The sequence below is a fragment of the Syngnathus acus genome, chromosome 2 (assembly GCF_901709675.1).
Source record: "Syngnathus acus chromosome 2, fSynAcu1.2, whole genome shotgun sequence".
Classification (NCBI taxonomy): Eukaryota; Metazoa; Chordata; class Actinopteri; order Syngnathiformes; family Syngnathidae; genus Syngnathus; species Syngnathus acus.
Genome location: NC_051088.1, coordinates 10,726,140 through 10,739,066, shown reverse-complemented (window position 1 = coordinate 10,739,066; position 12,927 = coordinate 10,726,140). Strand labels below are relative to the sequence as shown.

General features: G+C 41.9%; 1 protein-coding gene across 1 annotated transcript in view; it reads left to right on the top strand.

Moving 5' to 3' along the window:
• plxna2 (plexin A2) overlaps window positions 1–12,927 on the top strand; it is a 139,233-nt gene that overhangs the window by 115,605 nt on the left and 10,701 nt on the right. Inside the window, 8 exon segments of the mRNA XM_037245834.1 lie at window positions 1,884–2,123; window positions 2,430–2,573; window positions 3,221–3,455; window positions 4,834–4,976; window positions 5,648–5,916; window positions 10,965–11,031; window positions 12,266–12,412; window positions 12,691–12,850. Of these exon segments, the coding sequence (XP_037101729.1) occupies window positions 1,884–2,123; window positions 2,430–2,573; window positions 3,221–3,455; window positions 4,834–4,976; window positions 5,648–5,916; window positions 10,965–11,031; window positions 12,266–12,412; window positions 12,691–12,850 (1,405 nt within the window).

Genomic DNA, 12,927 nt, shown 5'->3' with positions numbered 1-12,927 from the left:
GTGTAGACCAACGAGGCCACAAGTCCAATTATTTTCTTGAACAGTTGACCTCATTCCACGTTATCAACATGTGAAGCTTCCCTCTCTGCATGGCCTTAAGGAATGTGTTGTGCAGTCAGTATTTGGCAAGACGCAGATGGAGCTGTAGATACGGAGCCGGGCCCTTTTGACAAACTACATTGTTGAAATCTGGAAGCTATGCAGTGCCGTGTTTTGTTGCAAGGAGTAAAAAGAACATCCAATGCTAATATTCCAAGGCATGCAGCGTTTTGTCAGTATGATGATTGATAGTCCCGGCCTACAGCCAAACAGCACATTTGCTTATCAAATCTTTCAATGGTTCATTCACCCATCACGTTATACTTGCTTGTCACTTTGGATTCCAAGTTCCATAGCCAAAAAAAAAATGATTGCAGCTGTTTTTGGTCCTGTCAGGGTTCAGCATGTGACACGATAAGAGAAAGTAGGGTAAAATACGGACTGTCGTCATTTCTGACAGTTTAATGTTACAGACAGTCATCTCGACTGCGGACTTTTAAACTGCCACTTGCTTGTCAAAGGCTCGCTACTGCAGAACGACAGAACCTTTGGAACGGGTTTTCCTACATATTACATATCTACAAGAAAAGGTGAGCTTACATTCACAAAAGCAATGTCATGGCATTGTTGGAAGATAGCACTAAGGATCCAGTTTGATTGTTCTGATGTCATCCATGAATTAGTCATGGCCCCTTGGTGGCATGATAGCAAGGTATCTGAAGGTGCTATGCAAAGTATAAACCAGCGTTATGGTCCTTTTTGTGTTTTGTCACCATTTGTGCTTTGTGACATTTCCTAGCAATCACAATTTCAAGGACGATAGGGTTGGAAAATGGCAGGTTGAGATCTTTCTGTGTACCTTCAGGAGACGAAAACAATAATGCAATCATAAAATGGCTCAGACATTATTATGTATAATTGTAGTCCATGTCTCAGTTGGCTTCCCTGGTAGTCTACACGCAAAGACAACGCCTGCTCTCGAGAACACAACTTGTACGATGTTGACCGCACGCAACTCTGCATCTATCTCCCTGACTGGCTGTGTCACCACGCACACCCTCTTACACACTCACACACACGCACACACACACATACACACACAGAGCAGGTAGGAGGCGTGGTATTTGCTTGCATTCAGGAGCTTTGGTGATATTTGCCTCTAATTAAGTTTCTTCCCCAGAGAGGGGGAGCAGCTCGGGAATGAAAGCAGATAAAAAAACCTCTGTGAGCGGGAGTTGCTGCTCGGCAATCAATCCTCGCCTCCCAAACCCTCTCTCCCCGCCCCTCCCTCCCCAACCTCCCCCTTTCTAGAGCTGAGCCAGCGAGGATAGATGGGAGACAGCTCTCTCATCTGGGCAAACTGGAGAGAAGTAATAAAAGAGCCATAGCTCAGCCTCAGTCTCTGGCTGAGAAGGCAGAGGAGGAGCTCCTCCATGCTTTGTGCCTGATATTTTTCACTTGAGCACCAGCGTTATTTTATTTTTCATCTCACGGAGTTTACTGACAATAGAGATTGATTTATGATCGAGAGTTTGATTCTTTATATGCCAAATAACGCTGGTCTCGCTGTGTTTTCCTCGATGATTCCAAAGACAGATTACTAATTACATTGCAATAATGTGCTTCTTTTGGTTTTATATTTGCTTAAATAATGGCAGGGAACCTACTCAAGTCCAGAAAATAACTAAAAAAGACACCAATCACCATGCTGTAAGAACATGCTGTTTATTATACATGTTACTATTTTCTAGTGCCATTACCTGTAATTATTTTCTAGAGGAGCAAAATGAAATTTGAAGTGCATTATATGCTATTTTCAGATTTGCGTCTGTTGTCCTCTACAGGTGTGTAAAGGGTTGAACGCGACCAGCATGAGCTGCTCAGCTCCTTCCCTGATGGAAGATTACCATCCAGGCTTGGATACTGTGAAACACGCTGACGAATTTGGCTTCATCTTCAACAACGTGCAGGCGCTGCTGGTTTACAACAACACCAACCTCCTCTATTACCCGAATCCTTATTTTGAACCTCTCAGCACCAACGGGGTCCTAGAACAAAAGCCGGGATCTCCCATCATTCTCAAGGTCTGCACATTATCCAGATCCCCGTGTTCAGTTTTCGCTAGTGGTGGTGGGCAAGTTGATTTCATGTGACAGTTGAAAGTATGAAAGAGAATGCTAATAAAGTAATTTACTCCAATTATTGTCATGGGTTCAAATTTGAATTTGCCCTTCTGTGGTCACTGTTTTATATCAATTTCACACAAGCATCTCATTGACAGAAAGTGTGTGGCACATGTTTAGTTTTTTGACAGGCTTTTGAAATCATATTTTACTTGAAAGTGTTTTGACGTGACACATCTTAATTGCAAAGCCCTCGTGTCCCCACAGGGCAGAAACCTGCTTCCTCCAGCCTCTGGAGGAGTGAAGCTTAACTACACAGTGCTGATTGGAGAGACCCCCTGCTCCGTGACCGTGTCCGAGAGCCAGCTGCTGTGTGAGCCGCCCAACTTCACTGGACAATACAAAGTCATGGTCAGTGCGGAGCCACAGCTACTTAGCATCCAACTGTCTTTTTTTCCATCTGTCCCTACATAGGGGATTTTATCTTCATTATAATTTCAAACTCCATTATTCATGCACTCATCATTGCTCATTCAGCCGAGGGAACAGGGTTAAAGGGAGAGTGAGTCTGACTGCGTTCTGAGCCGCCAAAAGGTTCTGTAATCCACTGCAAGAATTTGTAATTGCTTGCTAGCATTTGAGTGCTTGCCTTCATTGTGTATGCAGCCGTGTGTGTTTGTACCACACACAGCATTTCGGAGGCCGAGTGCAGACCTTGTGTTCATTTTCACCGTTAGTGTCCTGCGCTGATCTTTAGGGATATTTTTCAAAGAACCATGTTTGGCAAGTGTTCAAATTTACTCCAAGGCCACAAGTCAACGTGAGCCATAAACTCTCCTAGTCACTCAGATGATAAATGAAGATTAAAAAAGTATTAATTTGATTGATTTGACATTAGATTGGTTTGAGAATACATGCACTAAAGTAGTCCAATTGATGGATGGACGGTTTGACGCATGGCCAGCTAAGGTCAGTCGGTAACTTCTTAGATCTCCATCTTCAGTGTCTCGGTATTGCAGTTTTGACGAAAGATGAAAATGACAGGCGTTCTTTCACAGGTTCAAGTCGGCGGCCTCCACGTCTCACCTGGCGCCGTGCACATCATGTCCGATAGTCTGCTGACCCTTCCGGCCATCGTCAGCATCGCTGCCGGAGGGGGCCTCCTCCTCATCATTGTCATCCTCGTCCTGATTGCCTACAAGCGAAAGTCGCGTGAAAACGACCTCACGCTCAAACGCCTACAGATGCAAATGGACAACCTGGAGTCGCGGGTCGCCCTGGAGTGTAAAGAAGGTTAGTAGACCAGGGGTGGAGTCCACCATCTGGGTTTATGAACGAGCAGTACAGTTCAGTTCACATAATGTTGCTGATATGCAAGAGCCACATGTCAAGAAGAAAGTTGTCCTCCAGCTCCCTTACCTGCTGCATTCACACAAACCATGCTGGAAATAAAAACTAGTGATGGAAAAGTGAAGCTTCATTAACCAGTTGTATTTTTTGACTCCTCTCCATGGCACGCTCTGATCAACATTGAGCAGAAAGCACATTCACTCAAATTATTAAACCCTTTTATTTAAACCAACACTGTTGATAACAGTGACATTTAGAAGAGTCAAAGATACAACTAGTTTGTGAAGCAAATTTGAAGCTTCGATTTCTTATTAACATGAACTATCAGGATTTTATCTTTGAAAAAGAACGAACAGGATTAGACAGCTTGCTGGAGACATGACTTTTGCTCACAATGTGAATTTGTGAAGCCTGTCCTAGTTCTTATGTAGCTGTTTTTGTGTGTGTTTTATAGAAAGAAAATCCTACTGTGTGTTTTGAATAATGCAGTGACACAGTAGTTGAATCTGAGCCAGCGTGTCATGCAGTCAACCATTGTGACCCATGGTCTTGTTAGACAGTCTCAACTCTATTAAAGACACAATATAATTGTAATATTTATCTATATCCATAAAAGCATACACCACATTCTGGCCCATGTTAACTTGATTTTCTTATGGAATCTTCCTCCTTGAATGTTGTACTAAAATATCACAAAACGTTTTGAATGGATACATTAATGAGCAATTCAACAGTTTTGGAAATGCACAAGATGAATATTTTCATCATTAAAAGTTGCAGTGGTTTTGCGTGCAGCCTGGATTTAGATGGGCACCCTAGCTGCAGGGAATTGGAAGGGGGATGACGATATGAAGGACTGCCGCTGCTCCCGTGATAGCTTTCGGACGGGGGAAAATGAAGGGGGTCTCCCCAAGGGCGGCAAAGCTGAGACGTGGGGGGAGGGGGGTGGGGTGGCGCTAGCGAACTGGAGACAGAAGTCTGGATGGAGCCAATTAGCCGACACTCACCTGCAGCCTCACGCTGAGATGATCCACACACTGCTGGGGCCAATTTACTGTCTCCTCGATAAAAAATTGGGGAGAATGGGAGGTGTAGTCAAGGAGGGGGGTGGTGCTGTGTTTTTCGCTAAAGCTCAAATGTGAAATATTGAGTTTCTCTGAAGTGAAGACTACCTTGGGCTTTAACTTCATCATAGTGGTAGTGAACACTGTGAAGATAAGAGTGATTCGCATATTCTGTGCTCGGGGATTAGAGCGTACTTTTTTCTTGCATTCCCCCTAACTGCCGTCCCTTTCTTTTTCTCCACTTTTTTAACAAAAAGCATTTGCCGAGCTGCAGACTGACATCAATGAGCTCACCAGTGATCTGGACAGAGCTGGCATTCCGCATTTGGACTACAGGACCTACGCCATGAGGGTGCTCTTTCCCGGTATTGAGGATCATCCTGTCCTCAGAGAGCTGGAGGTAACAACCAGGACAGAAAATGAACTGAGGGCGGTGGACGTGTCTTTTTCACTCCACACATGTCACTTTCAAGAGAAGAATAAAGGGTAGCATCATGCTGCTTATCCTCTCTGCCCCCTCCCAATCTGAAATTTGACTCCTTAGAAGCAGAGCATAACACAGAAGAGTCTTCCCGTCATAAAAAACAACCACATATTTAGTGAGTGACTCAAAATCCATCAAAGGTTCAGTGAAAACACTTTTGCAGAGGTTGTTAGTTAAGCGTAGTTTCAGTGTGGCCTTATTCAAGAGTTTTCTTTTCCAAACAACCCACAACAGTGTGCGCTAAATTTCGTCACTGAGATCATCTTACTTGTGCAAGTTCTTTGACATTTGGCTGCTGGATAAGGGCGCCGTACTCTTTCATAGGCACTGGTCAATAATTGATTAAGAACTTCTCAGTTACTCACCATGAGGACCATGAGGGGGCTGTCTGCCTGCATGGAATGAAACTGGAGTCGGTTTGGTGCCTCGGGACAAAAAAAAACCTCAAGGTTAGGTTTGAAGGAGAAGGGCTGAAGACAAAGTATCGGTTCCATCATTCCCAATAATAGTGGCTACCGGTATTTTGTATAATTCTGGTTAAATGTGGCGCCATGTCGGACATTACACTCCTCTCTCTTTCTCTTTAGGTGTCAGGAAATGGCCAGCAGAATGTGGAGAAGGCCCTGAAGCTCTTTGGTCAACTCATCAACAACAAAGTCTTCCTTCTCACCTTCATACGAACTCTGGAGATGCAGCGCTCCTTCTCAATGAGGGACCGCGGCAACGTGGCGTCACTCATCATGACGGCCTTACAGGGACGCCTGGAGTACGCTACGGATGTCCTCAAGCACCTTCTTTCCGACCTCATCGACCGCAACCTGGAGAGCAAGAACCACCCCAAGCTGCTGCTACGCAGGTAGGCCACCGTGCTTGAGCTTCACCAGTCTGATCAGGTCTGTCCAATCTCTTTGTACAATTTAGTTACTGTACAGTTGTTGTTTGAGCGGTCTTGGAAACAGCCCAACCCTGTAGTAGCCAAAGTTCTTGACACCCAGTGAAAATGCATTCGGCAAAAATTTGGTTCCATTTTTTTTATAGTGAGTGGCACTCAGTCAGCTTTCCCTCCCTCAAGTCGTTAGCGTACGCTGAGCAAAACGTTGCACATGCGTTGCAGCGGCAGAAAACATCGAATTGGTCCGCATAATTGCGCATTCTGTCTTGTGGCGTGGCCTCGCTCTCAATGTCAGCTTCACTTATTCTCCAGGCTTCAGCTGCTTATGAAACATTCACAACTTGACTTCTCAGCCCACCCCGCACCCCTACTCCACTTCAAGTCTCCAATGCACTTTGTTTTCTTGAGGAAGCGATGCGTTTGTTAAAACTTTAAACACCTATGAGGTCCTTACCTCTTTGTGCCATCAGCGCTTTGCTCCCCTGAAGCTTCTCAAATATGTCTGATACAAAAAGTGTGGATGGAGACATGTACATTCGAGTACATCTTTGGATGTAGTTTACGTAACAATGAGCTGGAAGAGACAGTTAAATTGACAACAAACAAACAAATGTGAATGTTTTTCCTTTGAGTGGCTGTTTTTTTTCAAACTATTTTTCTAATAGCAAATAACGGAAATACATAAATTCAGTTCGACTATCCAACTGTCATTATCTCAAAATATTTTATTCTTCTCAATAAAGGCTGGACACTGCAGTTTCAGACATATTTCCCATCTACTTTCAGTTACAAGCAGTGATTTTGCCCAGATGAGCTATGGTGAAGCAGCTGGTTAGCTTTCAAGCGCCTTCTTCATTCTGATGTTAATGCTCCTTAAGCGTCTCTATTTGAAAAGGCCACATTGAGAGTCGGCTAAATAAACAGGGGAGAAGAAGAAAGGGGTGTAAAAGACACATGGTGACAAGTGGACCTGGATTAAGCTGTTATTTCACATGACAGCGGGGCCTCACACCATCTCTCCGTTTTTATGATTGGGTCATATTAGGAGCACAGCAGTTCGTAATCCTTGCCCGCTGCCTGGAAGGCCTTTTAGAGATTTTTTTTCCCTTTTTATTTTCCTCTCCGGTTTCTAAAGATTCCCGCGGATTAGCGATTAGACATGGCTGAGCGCTGCTTGTCCTCGTCGTCACCACTGGCTCAAACACTCATACGGCAGTAGTTCAAATCCAGTGATGGACCTTGATTGTGTTTTTGTCAAGCATCTTACCTTAACTTTTCTATAATACAATGGTGGCTAGTTGATGTGACACTGTTTGCTGCTTTTAACCTACATAAATTGTATTTTTTGTTCGGAATCCAAATCAATAAGGGTCTTGTTTTGCAAAGAAGAAGCCATTTAAGGTTGCAATTTTTAAACAGAGCTCTTGAAAAATATACTCGGTACGTCTATTGTGACTCTTCTAGATTCTTCTTCGTAGTATACTGTATTTCTATACAATCAAACCTACCACCTTGAATAGACACCGCCCATAATATCCTCTGTAGTTAAGTAAACTAGTGAAATAATTTGTGGACCACCATAAAACCTTTATGTATGATATTGGTATTGTTGTGAGATACATTTTAAACGGGATAGAAAATAAAAATAAATTCTTTAAAATATTTTGGGCTATGCGTCCCCTCTAGTCTAAAGTTTAACAGCACCTAAGGGCTCATGTAACCATCAATCACAGTTTACCTGTTTTCTGGGTTTGATCATGTGATACGTATGTTCGCAAGCAAGTACTGGTTTTATATTCTCAAATTTAATTGAGCTCAGCACACTGAGTTATGCTTATAGTTTATCTGTGTCTTCCACACGTTTGGAGAGATGTAACTAGATGTGTACTTCAGTCCGGGGCATTTCACTAGCTTCGTATCGGAGAACGCGATTGTCTATGAATTATTTGTAAGACACACATGCAAGGAAGCACCTCCAGGTCATTCTGCCCACATCCTCATTCAATGTGTGGCTCAGGACACATTGGAGCTGAAGTAAAGAAAAGCTGTGCTCTCAGCATTCAGGTCACATGTTACGCTTAGCCTTAAAAAAATAAAAATAAAAACAGAAATGTTGATCCCAAAAAGGATTTGACAAAAAAAAACATTCAGCTGCAGAGATGGAAAATAAAGTCCTGGTAAGAAGGGAATTGTTCTTGGAAGACAAACAATTCATTTGGCAACTGAGCCTAAACAGACATTTGATGTGCGAAACAAGAAAGATTTCCTTTGTCTATTAGCGATAATACCACACAATCACTTGCCTCTATACATCAACACACCTTGTTGCAGATTCCGCTCACGCACACAAGATTATCTCTTGATAGTATTTGCTCATTTGTGAGTGCTTAATTGCTCATGCGTTATCTGCTCTTTAATAGAATAGGTGAGTTTACACGCTGCTTTAATACAGCCGTCACTGCAGACGTGCATTTTCAGCTTTGGGATAGTTGTTAGGATTGAAGTGATTAAACAAATGTGTTTTTGGCTGCCCTATATTGTACCCAATCCAAAGTGCTTGAGGTATGAGGGCTAAAAAGTGAAATCCATAAACGTTGGGCAGCACTGTAATTTCCACTTGCATGACTTTGTTTGCACAATTAGCAAAATAGTTTCCAGTATGTCCCCAGCAGAATTATTTTTGCTCTTATTACTATGGTTCCATGGGAAGAACATTCCGGGATAGAAAATTCCACCCTGAGTAATTTTGAAGTTTTGCTCTGCATAATGTTATTTTAATGGAATCACAGAACACTGCTTCAATCACCCAGAGTCCTTTAAATCTTGCATCTTTTTTCTCCTCAGCATTTTTGTAATGAGGTTTCCCGCCCATGCAGAGCATAGGAGTACAATGTTATTAATTGCAAGAGCATTGTTTCATTAGTTTCACTGAGGGAGTACCCCCCCACAAACCCCCATTACCTCACTGCACCCGAGCTGCCATTAGGAGAGACAGCGAAATGTGCAAGACAACTCTTCAGTGCTGTGTTGGATAATGAAATCCGGATGTTCTTTAATGAAAGTCAATTAATGGGAAAAAGAGGATGAGGAGAAGGTGAAGAACAAAGTGAGTTTCCCCCTCGTCCCCGACATTTAAAAGTAAAGATACAGTCTTAAGGAGTCGACAAAGCCCCCGCGCAAAAGCCTTTATTTGACTTCCGTCTTTGGGACTTGCTGAGCTTATTAAAATGCTTAATGGGTTCCATTAACATCCAGCACGTTCATGGCTCATGCTCGTCGGCAAGGGGACTATGAGAGGGGGATATGAGGAGTGCGGGTGGGCAAGGGGATGTGAGGGGACATGGTGGTGGTGGTGGTGGTGGAGATTTCTTGAGGAATTTAAGGAAAAACAAATAGAATTAGGTCGACATAAGAAAATCTAAAACTAGCAAGGTAAAGACCACAATAAGAAAAACAATTAAAACCAAATATGACAAGAAAATAATCGAGCCAGTAGTATTGTATTTTTGATTAATTCAATGTAATTCAAACAAGGGTTAAGGTCGTGTTAGGTTTGGGGTTGGAGCTCGGCCTAGGGTTAGGGTTACAAGGGTTGATTTAGGTGTTAGAAATATGAATATTGGCTAAGTATTGTCGTAGGGGTTCAAACAAATGTCAGATTTTCAACCAAGAGTTAGGGTCTTGAAGTAGCGTCTTAAAGTAAAGTTTGTTGAAGGTTTTAAAACTACATTTATGGTTTTAAACTAAGGTTAGGCTTTCAAAGTAGGGTTTCAAATAAAAGTGAAGGTTTCAAACTTGGTTAAGTTTTAGGAGCTAAGGGTTAGAGGTTAGGAATATGGGGTTAGGGTTAGTGTTATTTGTGAAGTAGGATTTCAAACTAAAGTCATGTTTTCAAACTAGGGTTAGGGTTTTGAAATAAGGGTTTAAACATGGGTTTGGGTTTCTTAAAAGGGTTTAAAACTAGGTTTAAATTTTCAGATTAGGGTTTCAATGTAGGGTTTTAAATTAAAGTTAGGGTTTCAAACTAGGGTTAAGTGCTAGAGGTTAGTGTTCGGAATTAGTGTTAGAAGGGGTAAGGTTCGGGGTAAGAGGTTATGGGTTAGGATTAGAGTCATTGGTTAAGTGTCATAATACGGTTTCAAATTAAAGTCGTGTTTTCAAACTAGGGTTAGGGTTTCGAAATAAGGGTTTAAACTAGGGCTTGGGTTTCGTAGAAGGGTTTAAAACAAGGTTTAGGTTTCAAACTAGGATTAGGGTTTTAATGTAGTGTTAATGTTTAGGGTTAGGGGCTAGCATTTGGGGTTAGTGATTAGTGTTAGACGGAGTAGGGTTTAAGTCATTGGGTAAATGTTATTGTAGGGTTTTAAACTAGAATCTACAATGAACCCAACATGAATTTTGGGGACTTATCAATAAACCAGAATATCTGCTGAATTCACAACAGCCTTGCTGCGAGGCAGACCTGCTGGCTGTATCTTTCACCGAGAAGCCTAATCACACCTTTCCCATTCCCATAAATAAGTGTGACGTCTGGAAGAAACCAGTGTAAAGGGTCATTTTACCATTTTCACGCCCAATTAAATAACAACAGGCCCGTGTCCCAGAGGGGGCGGGCTTGGTGAGTGTCAGGGGGCCGTGAGGGAAAGGATGGTAGTTGCGCGAATACGAGGGCGGAAATGACAGAACATTTTGGCAGCGGTCAGCTGTCACCTGGCTGTGACTGCACTTGCCCCTCAACAGCTGAGGCTTGTCAAAGCTGTGATCCCTCACTGCGCTCAACCATGCATATGTTCACACACACCTGCACACACAGAAACACACACACACTGATGCCCTCCCTGGTTTCTTTCAGCCCCTACATGCACAGAACTTGCAGGAAGTTCACAAGGAACAATAGGAAGCCGCCCTAAGGCTCCAGCACTACCTTACCATGAATTATGGATTGCTTTTCTTTTGAAAAAGTTCTGACCAGCTCTGCTCTGTTGTTTTGGTGCCATTTGATATCATTGCAGAACGGAGTCGGTTGCAGAGAAGATGCTCACTAACTGGTTCGCCTTCCTTCTGCACAGGTTCCTGAAGGTCAGTTTGGATGACACTCACACACACACACACACACACACGCACACACATGGGCTAAATTAAAAGATATGAGAATGGCAATTATACATCAGTGCCATCAATTAGCAGTACTAGTGGGCTGCATCAGACTGTCCTACTTTTGAAACATTTTTGTTTTATTAACATTTTATGCAATTTATTTTGATAAAATACAACAATATATCATTGCAGGTCCTATGTAATTTTTATTTAATACATATAAGATATTTAATGTTATGAGTTTTTACAGTGCTAGATTTAATTTTTCCTTTTAATTGGCTGGAAGAAATCGGTCATTCTGTTCATCATGGGGTGCAATTTGACAACTGAGGTTTCAGAAGTGCTCACATTTTGAATGAAGGTATTTTAATGGAAAAACGTTGTGATAATTTTTGTTTGTATTGTTCTATCACATGTTCATTCACAAATAATAATTTCAAGTCTGTGAATGCAGCTGTAACAAAAAAGTTATTTATTTGTAAACATTGCAGTTGAAATTGTTTGAATTTAACTTGATGGCCCTGTAAAGTGAAAATAAATGTTTTCTAAATTAGACAAGCCAAATATGTTGAATGTTTAAAAAAATATTCACAGTCGTCAAGCCATCATTATTTAACGTTGACTATATTTCAACAATCCAAATGTCCAAATTGTAGTTTACTTTATTACACATTACTGAGTGCCTTTTTTGCACTCAACAATCGTACATGTATTTACGAAAAACTAATACTGAAACTAATAATAAACTAAAATGAAGCATTTTTAAAAGGAAACTAATAAATCTGCTTTTAAAACAAATGAAAACTATCTGAATTTAAAAAGTTAAAACAAAATTAAAGCTAATTATCTAAAACTATTTAGAGCCATGCTCCACGCCTGGCTGTTACAGCAAATTTTCTTTTTCCACTTTACTTTCACGTTTTTCTCTGTGACGTGTGTGTACTCACAGTGAGGTACGCGATTGGACTAGCCAAAGGGAAAATGCATTTTCGGTGCAGCCATTGCTACCTAGCTAACTGTATGTCACAACTGCGCCAGAGAACTGCTGATGCGAACAAAAGTGCTCAGGGTCTTATCGAGTTGAAATAGTGAATTGCACAATTCAGACATTTCTCAGTCTTTGCATTTTTTCATCATCTATCTAGTAACATCATGTTTGTAGAAATAAATTCCTTTTCCAGGGTCTTTCAAGTGAACCATATATGTGCATTTGCAGGAGTGCGCCGGCGAACCTCTCTTCATGCTCTACTGCGCCATCAAGCAGCAGATGGAGAAAGGACCCATAGACGCCATCACTGGCGAGGCGCGCTACTCTCTGAGTGAGGACAAGCTGATCCGCCAGCAGATAGAGTACAAAACACTGGTAGGTCAAAACAAGTAGCGTGCTTCTTTATGCCTCTGTGGGCCATGTCACCGATGCACAGACATTTTTTTATTTTTTATTTTATTTATTTTTTATACAATCCATTTTGGCTTTTTTGTCCACATAATGAAATGCTATAGCAAAGGCCAACTCTTTCTACTGGAAACTGTTATAGGTTGTTAACTGTAAATAATTTTTTAGAAAACAAATTGAATTTACCATCTGAACTTTGCCTTAACTGGACTTCACCATCTAAATATGTTTACCTCCTGATTCAGATCCTCAACTGTGTGAACCCGGACAATGAGAACAGTCCAGAGATTCCGGTAAAAGTACTGAACTGTGATACCATCACCCAAGTGAAAGAGAAGATCCTGGATGCCGTCTACAAGAACATGCCTTACTCTCAGCGGCCGCGAGCAGTCGACATGGATCTTGGTATGATTCCCACGCATCATCCCTATCGTAATTTAGTGTGCGGCCTTGTTCTCTGTGTGATTACCAACACGAAAACA